Source organism: Abramis brama, assembly GCF_963993115.1.
Source record: "Abramis brama genome assembly, chromosome: 1".
Taxonomy (NCBI): domain Eukaryota; kingdom Metazoa; phylum Chordata; class Actinopteri; order Cypriniformes; family Leuciscidae; genus Abramis; species Abramis brama.
In genome coordinates this window covers 46,237,955-46,257,259 of record NC_139963.1, presented here as the reverse complement: position 1 = coordinate 46,257,259, position 19,305 = coordinate 46,237,955, and the positions used below count along the sequence as shown (strand labels likewise).

General features: G+C 40.7%; 1 protein-coding gene across 1 annotated transcript; it reads left to right on the top strand.

Annotated features, from left to right (window-relative positions):
* Window positions 1-232: 232 nt before the first annotated feature.
* On the top strand, window positions 233-18,591 carry LOC311081342 (interferon-induced very large GTPase 1-like; the record flags this gene model as incomplete). Its single annotated transcript, XM_084111884.1, is given in 8 exon segments — window positions 233-832; window positions 2,058-2,824; window positions 9,523-9,708; window positions 10,018-10,284; window positions 12,754-14,408; window positions 15,638-16,973; window positions 16,976-17,450; window positions 17,453-18,591. Coding segments are annotated over 8 exon segments (5,889 nt in total). The 5' UTR covers window positions 233-768.
* Between the last annotated feature and the right edge of the window lie 714 nt (window positions 18,592-19,305).

Here is a 19,305-nt window from a genome sequence, read left to right as displayed (position 1 = left end):
CTATCCTGTGAAATTACAGGAAATTCCTGGCAAATACCAGTAAATTTACATGATTATTGTAATTAATTACAGTAGGGATGTTGTATTAAGTATTACAATAACAGCCCTGTATACTGTTTACAGTAAATTTACGGCAACTATTAGCCAGGAATTTCCTGTAAAATTACAAGAACTTTCTAACAGTGCAGTATACGTTTTTTGTTTCATTTTAGTATTCTACTATCTGTTTCAGAGGGCGTGAAGCTGAATCTGGTTGTGTGTGGGAGCGACGGCACATTAAAATCCTCCATATCAGAGCTGATCCTGCAGCAGACAGACAGAAGATCAGACGTGGAGCTTCATGGACATCTGATCAGTCTGGTGGAGCTTCCAGCTCTGTTCAACACTCGGCTTTCAGAGGAGGAAGTGATGCGTCTTACTCTCCGCTGTGTGTCTCTCTGTGATCCTGGAGTTCATGTTTTCCTATTCATTATTCCTGACGCTCCACTTACAGATGAAGACAAAGCAGAAATGGAGGAGATCCAGAGGATTTTCAGCTCAAGAATCAAGAAACACATCATGGTTCTTATAATGCAGAATTTGGAGCAAACGACAACAGAACTAAATGAAGATACAAAGTCTGTCATTGAGAGTTTTGGAGGACGACATCATTTCTTTGGTCCCACCACACAAGTGTCCACATTGATGGAGAATGTTGAGCATATGGTGGAAGAAAACAGAGGCGGGTTTTTCTCCACAGAGACATTTTTGGAGGCACAGATTTAAAAAATGCTGAAATTTGAAGAAATGAAGAAGAAAATTCATTCACTAGAGACACATTTTCTGCCACAAGGTAATGACCTGATAATCAGTTTGGGTCTTAAACTTTGGAGCTAAAAAAATTACTAAAAGTTTTGAATTCTGACATTTAAAAATTTTACCAATTTGTGTTTTTTTTTGTATGTTAATAGTTTTATACAGTAGAGGTGAAATTCCGAACTCATAAAATTCAACTACAACTACAAAACAAGATCAAGCTCCTGCGTTCCATAGGAAAAGCAGATTATTAGAATTGTTTATTGATAACTGATCATTTTGGCCATAACAGATATACAATAATTATCTGGAGTGTTGAGGCTAAAAGTTTTTCTGTAATTTTATAAACTGTATCCACCTTATCGTAAGAGTGGACGCATTTTCAATTTCAGTGATGTTTCCAGTGTCTTCCACTTACAGTTATTTTAGCAGTAAAAAATAGTCTATGCAGATATTGAAATCAATTGTTATCATATATATTTTTTAAATATTTATTACTAATAAACACACTGGTTTGAAGTGCAAATAGTCTCACCGTTTACTGCACTTTGTTATTCTTAGTTATTTAGCTATTGCAGCTAATGAATCGTACGTCTTGCACATTCACAGCTTTCATCCGTATTGCAAAATAAGGTGGACAAACTTCATAAATAAATAAAGTTAGTTTTTATGTAAAGTTATAAACGCTCACTCCAGTGTTTAAAAATAAAAATCTATAAAATACTTATTAAAATTATATATGTATAATCTTTGCCAAATCTTTGCCATTTTTCCTGCTCCATATTAAACACCCACCTCACAGTAATACATATTTGTTGTATTGCATATTTTGTCCGCTTTTATTATTTTTTTATTTAGCAATAATAATAATTAATATTATTATTCTTAATATATAAGCACAACATTTTGGGCCAAATTGGGCAGCCTTACAAACAAGCACAATAAACCTGGTGTTTCTTATTAAAAAAATAATAATGTTAATTTGTTTTAAAAATCACATTTTAAATCACAAATCGCAATTTTAACCAGAAAAATTGCAGTTAGATATTTTTCCCAAAATCGTGCTGCCCTACAGTACAACATACCAATCATGCCACTTAACAATATGTCTGATATGTTGATATGATATACTAAACAAGTAGGCAGTAGACCTCTCACAAACAGGGTTATGAAAATGTGAAAGATCAATGTAAAAATGACAGAATTAAACTTTTGAAAGACTGTTTTTAGGCTTTAAGACTAATGCATTTCTTCTTTTACAGGTTCAAAAGAGAGTCGAGATGATCTGAGGATTGTGCTGCTGGGAAAAACTGGAGCTGGGAAGAGTGCAACAGGAAACACCATCTTAGGAAGGGATGCGTTTACAGCAGAAGAATCTTTTCAATCAGTTACAAGTGAGACTCAGAGAGAAACAGCGGAAATCAACGGCCGACACGTTACTGTGATCGACACTCCAGGACTATTTGATACTGAACTTACCAATGAGGAGATCCAGAGAGAAATCACCAACTGCATCTCCATGGTACTGCCTGGACCGCATGTGTTTCTCTTACTGATTCCACTGGGACGATTCACTCCAGAAGAAGCAAAATCAGTGAAGATCATCCAAGAGACATTTGGTGAAAACTCTTTAATGTACACCATGGTGCTCTTCACAAGGGGAGATGGTCTGAAGAACAAAACCATTGAACAGTGTTTGGGAAAACCTGGATCTCCTTTGATGAATCTTATAGAAGCGTGTGGAAACAGATTCCATGTGTTCAATAATAATCAGACTGGAGACCGAACACAGGTGTCTGATCTACTGGAGAAGATCAGAACCCTCATGGTGAAAGCAAACGGAGGGAGTTTCTACTCGTGTAAGATGTTCAGACAGATGGAAAGAGAAAAACAAGAGCAAACAATGAAGTTCCTGATGGAGAAAGAGGAGCAACTAAAAGAAAGAGAAGAACTCTTGACCAAACACGAAGAAGAGAAAGAAAGAATGATGATTATGATGGAGGAAGAAAGACAGAATCATGACAGAGAGATAAAGAGAAGAGAATAAGAATTTAGAGAGAGAGAGAAACAATATAAAATAGAGATGAGAAGAGAACGAGAGGACTGAGAGAAACAGAAACATAGAGAGGAAAAGATGAGAACAGAAGAAGAGGATAAGAAAAGAAAAGAGAAGGAACAGAGAGTTTGGGATGAATTTAATCTGAGACTTAAACAAGGGAAAGAGAGAATGAAAAGAAAGAAAGAAGATCTTCAATCTAAACATGAAGCAGAAGAAAACATGAAGCTCCTAATGGAGATAGTGGAACAAATGAACAGAGAAAAAGAAGAATTGATGATCAAACTAGAAGAAGAGAAACAGAGAATTAAGATGATGATGGAGGAAGAAAGACATAATCATGACAAAGACAGAAAGAGAAGAGAAGAGCAACTCAAAAAAGAAATAACAGAACAAGAGGCACATCAGAGACAGATACGAGATGAGCTGAGAAGAGAACGAGAGGCATTTGAGCATGAAATTGAGCAAATGAAGCAAGAAAAGGAGAAAATAAAAGCAGAAAGAGAAAAACTTCAAATCAAATATGACGCAGAAATAGACAAACTGAAAAACAGAAAAGAGAATGAAAGTGTTACGCCCTTATTAGGGAGCAACAATGAAGGAGGAGGAAACGTTTACGGCGGTTACAATACTCTCTTTATTTTCACATTCTTCATAACAAAGACTGTCTCTCAAGTTCTCGCAATACGGCGCAACGCCGATCAACATCTCGGTCCTGGCCAGGGATCGATGTGACAAAATGGAACGCTCCATGAGGACGCCAAACAGGAAGCTTTTAATGACAGGCACACCTGTGCACCGGTGCACCCAATCCACCTGATTGCCTCAGCTCCGCAGCGCATCTGTAGGAGGAGCAAAACACACCCAAACACAGCAAAGACGACAATACAAAGTATACAGCCGTCACACTCCCCCCCTTAAGAAAAGGAAACCAATAAGTTTCCGCCAACAAGAAGCATTCATAACTGCACCAACCATAATTTTAGTATAGGCCTATACATACACAATATCAACAACATTTCCCCACGTGGATAGAATAATAAATAGAAAAAACAAACCTGTTACTCTTCATCCAAGGCACAGCTTACAAAATGTTTTACAATGGTGCCCTAGACAGTGCATCGGCCACTATATTTTCTGAGCCCTTCAAATGCCTAACATCTAAATGAAAGGGCTGAAAAAACAGGCACCAACGCATCAGCCGTTGATTTGGATTTTTAAGAGAATGTAAAAATGTAAGCGGATTATGGTCACTATAAACTATTACTGCTGAGCTGTTCCCACCTACATACACTTCGAAATGTTGGAGTGCTAAAATTAACGCAAGTGCCTCCTTTTCAATTGTGGAGTAGTTTCTTTGATGACTATTGAACTTCCGCGAGAAAAAACAAACCGGCCGCTCAATACCTGCATCATCCTCTTGAATTAACACTGCCCCTGCTCCCTCTTTACTGGCATCTACCTGAATCTTAAAAGTTTTCTCCAGCTGAGGTGCCATGAGGTGCCAAGACTCAGACCAAATGAACAAGGCTTTAGCTTTCAATAAGTCCGTTAAAGGGGCAACGACCGTCGAAAAGTTCCTACAGAAACAGCGGTAGAATCCCACCAGACCTAGAAAGCTCATTAACTCCTTTTCAGTAACCGGAACAGGATATTCATCTATTGCTCTCACCTTCTCCCTCACTGGACGCACCTGTCCTTGCCCCACTACCTTACCGAGATACGAAACTGTCGCTCCTGCAAACTCGCACTTAGCAAGATTCAATGTAAGATTTGCTTGAGAGAGACGGACTAAAAGTAAATGTAAACGTTTAAGATGTTCTGACCACGTATCACTTACCACGATCGTATCATCTAAATAAACCTTCACGCCTTTTAGTCCCGCAATGACTTTATTCATCATTCTTTGAAACGTCGCAGGTGCGTTTCGAAGACCGAAGCTCATAACCCGGTAAGAAAATAATCCGTTAGGTGTTATAAATGATGAAACCTCGCGCACGCGCTCTGTCAGCGGAATCTGCCAATAGCCTTTAAGTAAATCTAATTTTGTCACAAATTTTGCGGCACCGACCTGATCGACACAGTCCTCCATTCTCGGCAGAGGGAAGGAGTCTGGTCTTGTAACAGAATTTAGTTTCCTATAATCTGTCCAAAAACGGAACGTGCCATCAGATTTTTTAACTAACAGACACGGCGAGGACCAGCTGGAAAATGAAGGCTCGGCTAATCCATTATCCAGCAAATACTGGACTTCCTTTTCTAACACCTCTCATTTATTCAGTGGAACCCTGTAAAAACGCTGACGGACAGGAGCAGCCTCGCCCACCTCAATATCATGCTCTAACTGTGTCGTTTGGGTTGGAACATCCGAAAACAGCTCCGGGAACTCAGAAAGCAAACTAATCAATTCTTGATTTTGCATCGCGTCCAAATGTTTAAGATTGGAAGACAGGTTTTTCAACGTTTCAGAATTTTTTAAACGACCCAGTAACACGCAGTCATCAGGAGATTCTAATTCGTCCACAGGCATACTCATGTCCCGTGAAACACCTGACTGAGGGGAGCTGTCCACTAGCACCCCAGGCGCCACTGGCACTGAGACCGGTCGGTTTCGCTGATAATAAGGCTTAAGGAGATTTACATGACAGACTTGGGATCTCTTTCTTCGGTCTGGCATCAGAATCGTGTAATTATCCATGGCCCCGCAATGTATTATCTCATACGGCCCAGTATATTTGGCCTGGAACGGGGAATCTACTACAGACAGAAGTGCAAGGACCTGATCTCCAACACTAAACTTCCGAGGTTCAGTGTAACGGTCAAACAACTTTTTCATTTTCCCCTGAGTTTTATTTAAACATTTCCCAGCTAACTCCCCAGCTAATGAAAGCCGACGACGAAAACCCAGCACGTACTCTGAAATTTTTTTCGGTGGTTCTGAATCACCCATTGACCACACAAGACAGCTAATAACCCAATAACCCTTTGTGTGCAAAAACCAGCTCATTTGGGCTAAACCCAATACTCTGCTGCGTGACCTCCCTGGCTGCCAACATCAACCACGGAAGACCCTCTTCCCAGTCCCGCTGCATTTCCAGACAGTAGGCTCTCAATAGTGATTTTAACGTAGAATGAAAACGTTCGAGTGCCCCTTGACTCTGGGCGTGATACGCGGTTGACAAATTGTGTTTAATACCCAGCTCGAAAAGCACCTCCGCAAACAATTTCGAAGTAAAATTACTTCCTTGGTCCGATTGAATAATATTTGGTAACCCAAAAATAGACACGAACTGAGTAAGCGCTTTCACAATAGATTTTGTATTAATCGAGCGCAATGGGTACGCAGCTGGATAACGCGTAACTTGACACATCACTGTCAACAGGTACTCACTTCCAGCTTTCGAACGAGGAAGAGGACCGACGCAATCAATAATGAGATGTTCGAACGGTTGACATACAGACGGAATTGGTTGCAGAGGAGCCAGTTTTAACAACTGGTTCGGTTTGCCGGTAAGCTGGCAGGTATGACAGGTCTTAATAAAACTGGCAACGTCCTTTTTAATACGAGGCCAGTAAAAGTAGCGAAGAATTCTGTCATACGTTTTCTGAACACCAGCATGACCGGCGAGCTGATCGTGAGCCATTTTCAACACTAACGAACGAAACTTTACTGGTATCACAACCTGAATGACAGAATCACCCATACCATCAACAGCATGCGGGGACCACTTCCTCAGTAAAACACTCTGTTCAATAAAATAGCCTTGCGCTCTGTCACGAATTTCAGTGCTGTCAACAACCTGTTCAAATTGTGGTTTTAATGTTTCATCATTTTGCTGTTCAATAGACAACTCTTCCAGAGAAACCACAATGGGATAATCACTCAAAACGAAACACGATTCAGCGTCACTGATTTTCTCTTCAGCCCTAGGTTGAGCACCAGAACGAGTCACTGCACACGCGACGAACACTTTCGGATATTGTTGCGCACTGTCATCCGAACCATCAATACAGGACGGTGCATCAGTCACAACCAGAGAGGGCGATTCATTAACCCAAACGCGTCCGCCGGCTAAGTTATTTCCGAGGATCAGTGAAACGCCATCAACAGGTAGAATAGGGCGTATACCAAGATCCACCACCCCATGCACTAGTTCACAGGCCAAATCAACTTTATGCAGGGGTACGGATAATGTATTAAGCCCAATGCCACGAATCAAAAGCGAGCTACCAGTGTGCGACTCAGTTGAGAAGGGCAACACAGACTTCAAAATAAACGACTCGGATGACCCCGTGTCCCGGAGAATTTTCACTGCTACTTTCTCACCACCACCTGGAAGCGACACAAAACCATTAGAAATGAATGGTTCAAATAACTGCTGGTGATTCTCTACATTCTTAGGTGCTACCACCGGTATTCCTTTCAAAGTACTGGCCTGATTTAATACCGGAACAGAAGTAGTCAGGACAGCAGGCTTCACGGAATGGGCGTGTCTAACAAATTTTGATTTAAGCACTGGACAATTTGACTTCCAATGTCCTTTACCCAGACAGTAGTTACAGTTATCATAGTCACTTGATTTTTTTTTTTAAAAACGCCTGACTGGACCCATAGGGACAACGGAAGAATTCCCCCGTGCATGAACCTGACGATCACTGAATTCATCAGCACGGGGCTTATGAATAAGTTCCCAGTCATCCACCAGCAGTGCAGCTTCTGAAGCAGTTTTAACCTGACGTTCCGCAACATAAGTAGCTATCATCTCAGGAAGTGTATTTCTGTATTGTTCAAATAAAATTAACTCTCTCAGCTTATCCATTGTTGTACTATCTGCCGCTGTATACCAACGATCAAACTGCACAGTCAATTCTCTTACGAACTCAACATTTGTTTCATTCACCTTTCGCTGTAACGTACGGAACTTTTGCCGATAACTCTCTGGGACACGCTCATTAATTTTTAACACCGCCGCTTTAATGGCTTCATAATTCTGTCTGTCAGCATCCGATAGCGTAGAATAGGCTTGCTGGGCTTTACCTGTTAAAACGCACTGAAGCAACATAGCGCGTTCAACATTACTCCATTTATACGCTGCTGCGACTCGCTCAAACAGGAGAAAAAAAATCTCCACCTCAGCCTCATTAAACGGCGGTACTAAACGTAAGTTATGAGCCACACTCAGTTTTGTCGAATCAGTATCAAAACCTGCACCCACCAGCTTACCTTCTTCGTGTAACTCTAGTCGACGCCTTTCAATCTCTAAACGCTGTTGCTCTAACTCTTGTCGGCTTTTCTCCAACTGTAGCTCCATTTGGACCTTCTCACATTCCAAACGACGCTTCTCACACTCCGTATCACGTTGTATCATCAACAACTCTTTCTGTTGCTCAAATGAAAGAGTGCTTAAAGCAGACAACGGAAGAGTAGTTGGAATAGGCGTGCTTAAGGCAGGCAACGCAGCTGAATCAGGCAATTTAGATTTTCTTCTCAAGATTTTAAGATCACACAGCGCAGTTTCAAGGATTAGCTTAATTCCGTCTTTTGACCTTTTTTGATTATACGTTAGCTCGATTTTATAATGCGCAGCTAACTCTAACAATTGCTCTTTGGTAATTTCCTCTAACAATTCCTCAGCAAATGATTCAATAACATCGGTCGCCATAATTACCAATAATCATGCTTACAAAACACACGCTCATCAAATATTACGCACAAAGAGAGAGAAGAAAAGACTTTTTTTTTTTTTTTTTAAATGACAAATCAAGGTTTATTTAAAGAAACTAAACCATCCATTTAAACTAAATAAACCCTAGTCTTCAGTTGGCCCAAGACCGGGTACTTACGCACTAAATCCCGCAAGTTTGGGAAGACGACCAATTGCCGAGTCGCCCCCCAAACCTCGGATGTGCCCCCGAGACAACTGCTCTAAGCCCCGAGCCAACCAAAAATAACAAACTAAAATAAAAAAAACTACGTGCCCAAAGACACGCACTAAACCTACCCGGAAGGTTTGTTCTTTAAATACTCCCAACAAATTATGTCATAGAGCCTAACTAATTAATGGAGCGTTCCAACTTTTCAATTTACAAATAGGCGGATAATATACAAATATGTTCAATTCAAATATCCTACCTTTTACCCTCCTTCAAAGACAACATTTTTTCAAAATCATTCGCACGAATCCAAACACAAATTTAGTTCGACGAGCCCCCAATTGTTACGCCCACCGGCTTAGGGTATGTCTAGGGGTATGATTCTCGCTTTGGGTGCGAGAGGTCCCGGGTTCAAATCCCGGACGAGCCCCCAATTGTTACGCCCTTATTAGGGAGCAACAATGAAGGAGGAGGAAACGTTTACGGCGGTTACAATACTCTCTTTATTTTCACATTCTTCATAACAAAGACTGTCTCTCAAGTTCTCGCAATACGCCGCAACGCCGATCAACATCTCGGTCCTGGCCAGGGATCGATGTGACAAAATGGAACGCTCCATGAGGACGCCAAACAGGAAGCTTTTAATGACAGGCACACCTGTGCACCGGTGCACCCAATCCACCTGATTGCCTCAGCTCCGCAGCGCATCTGTAGGAGGAGCAAAACACACCCAAACACGGCAAAGACGACAATACAAAGTATACAGCCGTCACAAAAGACAGAGTCATGACAAAGAGAGAAAGAGAAGAGAAGAAGAGTTTAATGAGAGGGAAGAACAATACAAAACTGAAATAAAAGAGAAAGAGGAGAAAGAGAGAGAGATCAGTGAAAAGCTGAAGCAAGAACGAGAGGAATGGGAGAGACAGAAACAAAAAGAAGAAGAGAAGAGAAGAGAAGAAGAGGATGAGAAAAGAAGACTGAATGAACAAAGAATTTGGGATGAATTTAATCAGAGACTGAAACAAGAGAGAGAGAGAGAATGGAAATAGAGAGAAAAGATATTCAATCTAAACATGAAGCTAATGATAACAACATGAAGATCTTGATGGAGAAAGTGGAGCAAATGAACAAAGAAAAAGAAGAACTGATGAACAAATTAGAAGATGAGAAAAAGACAATGAGGATGATGATGGAAGATGAAAGACTGAAACAAGAGAAAGAAAGAAAAAAGAGAAGAGGAGGAAAAGAAGAGATTGGAGAGAGAAAAAGAGATTTCTGATGATCGATATCAGAGACTCATGAGTGAAATAGAGGGAATAGTCAGAGAGAAAGAGAGAATTGAAAGAGAGAAACAAGAACAACTACAAGATTTTGAGAAAAGACTGAAAGAAGAAAGAAACACGAGAGAAGACCAACAAAAGTCTTTTGAAGAAACATTGAAACTCCTTGAAGAACAGCATGAAGATGAACTAAACAGAAGAAAATTGGAGTGGAAAGAGGAATATGAACAAGTGAAAGATGAGATGAAGACCTGTTCTGAAACTGATGATTCACTACAGGTGAGTGTTCAGAGAAACCTGGAGAGAATTGATTCATGTACATTGATAGCATTTTAACACTTTAAACACCTCAATAGGAATAATGACTAATTGTTCCAGATAATAGTGGTGCTGTGTGGGTGTTTTTTAAAACAATTTTGTTGAGAGAATGAATCAATTGTAAACAGAGTCTAAAACGTTTTGTGATCAGATCACTGAGGCTACATATGAAGGCCAACAGAAATGCACATGATTACATTACATTTGTAGTATAACCACTCATCTGTTCATTGTTTTGGGAAAGCAAGTGATTCAAACTTGTTTCCTGTTACAGAAATAGTCAGTGAAAAATTCCTGCCACTAATGCACAGACTGACAGTATGTATGGAACAAACAAACAAGCTGATTAATACAAGCAGCGAACAGCTAAAATGAAAGAAAGCCCAGATGAAATGTCTCGGTTACTAATGTAACCCTCGTTCCTTGAACTAATGAATACATCAATAATGACGTAGGCCATTCAGCGGTAGATCAGGGCTGTGGCAGAAGGGACGTAACGTCTCTGTTTCCTCGTTCAGAGAACGAGGGTTACATCAGTAACAGAGACGCTCCCTCCAGCCACTGAACTGTGTTACGAGTGTCGGAGACACAGATGCTCGCAGGCTGTAACGTGCCCATTTGGCAACTGCTCTCACACAGTCGTAACCTACCCAGCGCGAAATTTAACAAAAGAAAAAGTGTGTGCACTGACTTGTACCTGAGCTTTAAAGGGGACTAAAACTTAAGAGTAGGCCACTTAAGTCCTCACGTCTTGTCCAAAGACCACACCTGGATATTAGAGAGGTCTGGACGAGGGTGCCATATGGTGCCACATACCTGAGAAAGCAGGTCCTTGCTCAGGGGAATCCACCAGGAAGGGATTGTTGTGAGGAGTTCCAGGTCAGAAAACCATGTCCGGGTGGCCAGTAAGGCATAACCATCAAGACCTGCTCTTCATTCTCCCTGACTTTGCACAGTGTCTGTGCGAGCAGGCTCACTGGGAGAAACGCATACTTGCGTAGGCCCTGGGGCAGCTGTGTGCCAGCGCATCTGTGCCGAGGGTCCCCTTGGTCAGAGAATAGAACAATTAGCAGTAGGAGGACTCCTGGGAGGCAGAGAGGTCTGCCTGTGCATCCCCAAATTGACTCCAGATCATCTGGACCACCTGGGGGTGGAGTCTCCATTCTCTCTGGAATATGAGCTGTCATGAGAATGCACCGCATGATTAAGCTCCCCGGGATGTGAATGGTGCACAGCGACTTGAGCCTTTACTGATTCCAGAGGAGGATATGGCAGGTGAGTTGTGAGTTGTGACATGCAACGTGAGCGTACCCAGCCTTGGCTATTGATGTACAAAACAGTCACAGTGTTGTTTGTGCGGACCAATAGGTGCTTGCCCTGAATGCATCGGTTAAAACCGCTGCAGGGCGAGCATCACTGCCAGCAACTCCAGGCAATTGGTATGCCAGTGCAGGTGAGGTCCAGTCCAGGAGCCTGAAGTTGTACGCCTGTTGCACATAGCACCCTAGCCCATTCTGAAGGCATCTGTTGTAACAACAACATGCCTGTACACCTGTTCTAAGGGCACTCTGGCCAGTAGAAAGACAAGGTCTGACTATGGTCTGAATGCACCAGGCACCAGGTCCCTGTGTTCACATAACTGATCCCAAGAGTACGCTAGAATGAGGCAGTCATCCCTGAGGAGGGTACGGGCAGCCTCCGCAACTGTGGTAAAGCAAGGGGAGACAGGGACCGCTTAAAGGGGAGGATCTTGTACTGATATGCTCGAACCTCAAAAGAAAAATGTAGGAATGAGCAGTGTGGAGGTAAGATCTAGACATGAAAATACGTTTCTTCAGGTTGATCGCTCCAAACCAATCCTGGGGCGAGCGCAAGTGAGAATGCGCTTCTGCATGAGCGTCTTGAACGGGCCAAATTCAAGAGACGTAGATCCAAGATTGGCCGTAACCCACCGCCTTTCTTGGGTATGATGAAGTACGGGCTGTAATACCCATACTTAATCTCGGCTGGAGGGACAGGCTCTATTGTGTCCTTCGCCAGGAGTGCCACAATTTTCTCACGCAGGGCAGTGGTGTCTTTGTTTGCCACTGAGGTAAACAGGACGCTGCTGAACCTGAGGGATTGTCACACCAGGTGGCAGCACTTTGCGGGCATAAATGCACCGCAACTGCATGCTTCACCTGTGGAATCTCCATGTAACCCTTGTTGGCCCCTCCATTGAGGGTAGTGAGAGTGGTGGAGGCTGCAGAGCGGTTTCAATGAAGCCAACAAACGACCGCAACCAGAAACAGAGTAACGCAATACGTCAGCATCAATGTAATGTTGAACGTGATTGACTGAATGGGAATTAAAGTTTTGTTTAAAAGAGTACTGGAAAACGCTGATAAATATGTATCATTTTTTTTTCTTTTTTTTTTTTCTATTAAACAGAGAGAAAACAAAGGCATTAAACCTGCAGAAGTCAGCCCAGATCAAGACATACAACAGGATAAGACAGAAAGAAAACAAATAGAACATCTATTTCACAGACTTCATCTTGACAAGAACAAAAATGAATTTAAAAGAGAAGAAGTTCTTCAGTTAACTGCACATTCATTACAGACCTGTCCTGTGTCCTGTGCTGAAGAGGACCTGCTTCTGAGTTTCATACAAAAACTACTGATGATGAACTACAGAGTAAGATACACTAATGTTAAAGATACCAATGAACAGGTTCAAACACAACAAATAGACAATGAATCAACTGAAGGCAACAGTGAGCAATTCCACCCGATGGATGTTCAGATGGCCGTGTTTCATTGTTCTGATGGTTTCCTGAAGCAGTTGATGGTGTCTAAACTGTCACAGTGTCAGTACGCTCTGCCTTTGCTTATTCCTGATCCATTCACACAACAGATTGAGCTTCCTCTCTGGACATTTAAACAAATTACAAAGAGCTGGAAGATGAGAAACAACAACAATGAAATCATCAGTCAAACCCATTTTGTCTACAAGGCAGAAACTCCAATGGTGTCTTTCTTCAGGTTTGGCTCTGTGTCCTCATTGAAGTCTCATCTGATGAACAGTCTGATCAATGAGAAACACAACACGTTCTTCCACAGGAACTGCCCAGGCAACAGCAGAACCAGAGTCCTGATGGATGGAGTGGTGGAGATCGCCTGGTTCTGCCCCTCTGCGAAAAACACAGATAAATTCTCTGACTGTGTTGCGTTCTGTAATCTACACGGTGATGCAGGAGACCATGAGAAACAGCTGCAGATCCTCACTGAAATGGCCTCAGTCAATGTTGTTCTTCTACCTCAACTTCCCAGGAACGACAAAAGCTCAACAATAATCCAAAACCTGTGCACAAACAGAAAGCCACTCATTTGTCTTTTCACTGAAGATGAATCTACTGTAACTGTGATGGACAAAGGGAAATTCAAAATTGGTTTGAAGCACAGACATCTGTCAGATGTATCTGAGGAACTCAGACAAACTATAAATGATTGTCTCTCAGAATCATCTTCCACTTTTAAACTTGAAGATGTGTCCAAACACTCAGACATCAGAGTAGATGAGGAAGATGATGAAGACTGCAGGAGAGGAAGAGAAGCAGCACAGCAGATGATGAGTTTACTGGAGGATAAATATCTGGCAGAAATCAAAAAATCATTTCTGCCCTGTCAGGGAAAACTGTGGCATCAGTGGAGTCAGAAAAACAAAGAACTATATCAACCTCAAGCACATGAGACAGAAATGGACATCAGCCAAAAACAAGCCAACCTGAAGCGATTACGTGAGCAGCAGCATGCATTTAACATAAGTACTTTTATACAGTTCTTTATTAAAGAAATGCACTTGCATGCTCAGAGTCAAGTCTATTTCCTTAAATGGCTTGAAATCGTCCTGGATGAATATATTTCACCAGATATTTCTGCTCTTCATCACAAGTATCATGAAAAGTGGTCAGCAGTTTTAAAACTTAAATACAACAATGAAAAACCTGAAAAACTGAAAGCTGAACAGACAGAACTTGAGAGAATATCTGAGGATCTTCAAGCTGCAACCTTTGGTTTGGAGCACATCATGAGGGAGCAGCGGCGGTTTCTTCATTAGGGCGATCGGGCGACGCACCACCACCACCAAAGTGTGAAAGGGACTTTTTCAATCACAATCTCATTCAACCACAGAGTTACGCTAGCAGCAGTCACTCACTGTTGTTCTGCCTCTGGATATAGTCCAATCAGCGCCAAGTCACGTTCTGTGGAGTACCGCCTCTTTTTGGGCGATTTCACTCTGGCTGAGAATCGCCCAGAGTGTTCCCATAGACTTACATTCAAAGATTTTTTTTTTTGAACTGCAGGCACTGCAACGCATTCTCTATGGGTTCCGGGAGGGCTCGCACTAACGTGCTTTCGTCATCATACGTAAACTTCACTTGTGCAGCGATTGGTGGAAACAAATATAGCCTACCTCTAATAATATTTAGCCATAAGCTGAAGTGACATCCAATAATTTCCTCAGTGCATAACTTACATTTCACGGACATATTCTCCATCTGTTAATGTTAGAAAGTCAATATTTCCAGTTTTCTGTCATGAGTGAATGAGCTTTCTGCAAGCTAAACTTCCGTGAACGAGCGCCGCCGCGTGCATGCGCGCCGAACAGACGGAGCGCAATAGAATAGGAGCGCAATTATTCTGACTAAAATATACATTAGCACTAAATTATAAATATATTTAGCTAAAATATTTGTTGTTGAATATTTGTTGTTGTTGGTGAACATAAATGTGCTAGAGAATTTCAAACCTACATGTGTATTTTTATGATATTAGCTTTGTTTTTATTTTATTTATTATTTTTTTAAGTTTAGTAAATTTAACTACTTCTTTAAAAAGCATTATTTTGTTTTTAGATTGTAATGTTGCAATGTTAGAATGTAATGTGACCCCTTTTTTGGATACACTGCAGATAGACAGCAAGGTTACACTATGTTTGTTTTTATAACCTTCAATATGAACATTGTTTGTAGGACAATATTGATCAGGATATTAATATTTTTTTTTAAATTAAATACATCTGAGTATTTAAAATAATAATTAAATACTCAGATTATACCATACATCGCCATTTAGCCCAAAAATTCAGATTTATTTGGCAATTGGCTATTTCCCAACCCTGATGTTTTTAGCTAAACTTTAGGCTAATGATAGCTACATTATTATAACTGTTATATATTGTTATTTAACAATTAACCTACATTCAGTCCTGGATTAATAATTCAGTTTGTCGCGTCCCCCCAATTTTTTTTAGCACCAGCCGCCACTGTGAGGGAGATCGGACAGATATATGAATCATGTTCATCTGTGAAGAAGAAGAAGAAAGATCTGCAGTTTAACTTCTCTTCTCTCCCGAGTCTTGCAGCAGAGATGATGATCTCTGGATTCCCACTGGAGCTGATGGATGGAGATGCTGCTCATGTTCCTCTGGTCTGGATCTCTGCTGTTATAGATGAACTCATCCAGAAACTGGGAGACCAGAGAGTCTTTGTGCTGTCAGTTTTAGGGATTCAGAGCTCTGGAAAATCCACCATGCTGAATGCCATGTTTGGACTCCAGTTTGCCGTTGGTGCTAGCAGGTGCACCAGAGGAGCTTTCATGCAGCTGGTCAAAGTCTCAGACGAGATAAAACCAGAGCTGAACTTTGACTATATTCTGATCGTTGATACTGAAGGTCTTCGTCCTCTAGAACTGGCTGGAAGATCAATAAGACATCGTGACAATGAATTGGCCACATTCGTTGTTGGTCTTAGTAATCTGACCTTGATCAATATATTGGGAGAAAACCCAGCTGACATGCAGTCAATTCTTCAGATTGTTGTTTGGGTCTTTTTGAATATGAAAATGGTTAGACTGAATCCAAGCTGTGTGTTTGTGAATCAGAACGTTTCAGATGTCACAGGCGGACTTAAAAACATGGAGGGAAGGAGACGACTGCAGGAGAAACTGGATGAGATGACAAAACTCGCTGCTAAAGAGGAAGACTATGATGCAGAATGTTTCAGTGATGTCATTAGATTTGATATAGAGAATGATGCATCAAAGTCACATGGAATGATGCTGACACACTTAAAAGATCGTATTAAAGATCTCTGGGAGGCTTTACTGAATAAACAATTCATAATCAACTTCCAAAAATCTCTGGAGATTTCAGCTAACAGAAAACTGGAGACTGAATACAGCAAATGGACCTGGAGTCTTCGCAGAGCCATGATGGAAACTGAGAACAAGCTACACAACCAAATAGAAAACGAAGCTATCCATAAGGTTGAGGAAAATGATCTTCAAAGAGAAATGAATACAAGAGAAGAAGTGGAAAAATCAATGTCTGAATTCTTTGAAAAGGACACTGATGCTGATATACTGATTCATTGGAAAACATCATTTGAAATCAAAATCAAGGACCTTCAGGAAAACATTGTGAAAGAAACAAAGAGGGAATTAAATGAGGTTCTTCAGCAACGAGACCTGAAGAAAAAGATTGATGCTCAGAGGACACATCATGAAAACACTCTCTATGAAAAGAGCAAAGAACTTGCCTTAAAACTGAAAGATAAAGCAAATGATGAAGAAACACTGAAGAAACAGTTTGATTTGTTTTGGAAACCAATCCAATCAAAGACATTGACATAATGAGAGATGTGAGAGAGATCCTCAGTGACACCTATGGAAGTGTTTCTGTTGGCCAACATAAGGAGAAAAGTGAGTGCAGAGATATTTTTTCTGTACCAAGTTATTCAGAGTATGTACAGTTAAAGAAATCCAGTGGATTTACAGGATCAGTCACAAACACCCACAAATCAACTAAGATATTCGGTTGCAATCTATCAAGAGAGGATGAAGCCCAAATAAGAGCATTAGTCACAGACGTTGCTCAGCATACAGACTCAATGATCATGTCATCTAACATTTCAAAGATGGGCTACAACATCAGATGTATTCAACACCTCACAGATTACATTAAGAAAAGAGTAACAGAACATCAGGAAGGACCAGTGAGATATGATTTCAAGAATGATTTCTTCAGGGATTTGGTTATTTCCATCTGTAAGAAAGCAAACAAGATGATCACTGACCAACACAAAAAAAAAGGGATGCCAATAGTCCTGTGAAATATGATGAGAAGAAGAGAGAAGAGAACTATAGTATTTTCCAGAAATATTGCCATGGAGCAACATCGGCTGCCATTTTTGGTGAGATCATCTGTCAGAAACTTCAAGAGCCCATTGAGCAGAGTGTCTTCAAGAAGACTGCCAGAGATTTGGCTGGTGAAATGAGATCAAACTCTGAATCACTGAATGGAAACAGATCAAAACTGGAGAAACACATCCTGAAGACACTGGCAGAAGAGAAGGATTTTGAAAAATACATGAACTACATTCATTATCCCAGAGATCACTTCAAGAGTTTCATCAGAGATGAAGTCAGTCGGTACATCACTGATAAGTTCAGTGTCAGTGTTTTACCCAAGATGAAGGAGAACATTAAACTCCTGCAGCAGAAGATCATGAAAGCAGCTCATGAATCTACTGAACATGTTCAAGAGTACAGAGGAGATGTTGGTTTGTGGTTGAAGAGTTTCACACAGCAGCTCTCAGATGTGCTGGTCTTCTCTGAAAAAGACCTCAGTGGAGTGAAACATGATGATGTTGATGATTTCAACCTCCTAGAAGATGTGATAAGAAAAGAACTTTCTGCTATAATGTCAGACATCATCAGTAGATTTAACACAAAAACTTTTCCAGTAAAACTGGACTATAAGTTCAGGCCAGATAAGCTTCTGATTGATCACTTCGGTCAGTGCTGTTGGGTTCAGTGTCCGTTCTGTAAAGCCACCTGCACCACCACCATAGAAAACCATGATGGAGATCACAATGTTCATTTCCATCGTGTTATTGGACTAAACGGGATGCATTACAAGAATACGACAAACCTGTCTACTAGCATCTGCACATCAGCGGTGGCAAGCAGTCGATCTTTTTATCCCAATGCCTCAGATGATAATGTCCTCTGGCGAGAATACAGAAGAGCAGGAGGAGTTTATGCAGACTGGAGCATCCCCTCTGATCTCTCTGAACTGCCCTACTGGAAGTGGTTTGTGTGCATGTTCCAGAAACATCTGGAGAAATACTACAGTAAAACATTTAAGGGGAAGGGGAAGATACCAGATGAATGGAGAAACTACTCAAAACAAGAAGCTATTGAGAGTTTGAATCAATATATCTAATGGAATAGATCAAATATGAGAGTCGTACATCTATTCTGCGATTCTTCTCAGATCAAAATAAGAAAATAATTTTTATTACACATCTCAATACACTGGATTTAAGAGACTGAAAGACAAGAATCAATTCCTCATACACACATTTGTTAAATAATTTGAACTTCAAAAAGAACACACCTTTTTTGTAAACAAAATTATAAAGCTCAAAACATCCAGAAAAGGATATTAATGATAAAATGTTAATGACACAAACATATATATGTGTTAATATATATGTTTGTGTCATATATACGAACAAATATATAAGTGTGAATATAAATGTGCGCTGACACATCATCTCTCAGTTGAACTCTCAACTTTCATCAGTTCCCAAAATGAACAAGCAAACAAAGGTATTAACACAGAAAAATGAGGCCCTGAAATGTCACTCAGTAATTTCAGGACAATTAACTCATTATGACATTAACTGTCATTTAGTGTCATATGAGATGGACACATTACAAACAAAGTAAAATGTTAACAGTTCCCGGTTCAGTGCTAAACCATGAAGAATGTTGTTCACGGTTCTGTTTCATTGCTTTCCCAAAAACTCTTGAGTAATTGATTCACTCTAAAAAATAAATAAAGCAAAAATATAAAAAGTATTTTTTAATGATTAAAAAACGTTGTTTTATTCATGCCAGGCCAGTAGTTGGCAATGTCACTTTGTAAAGAAAC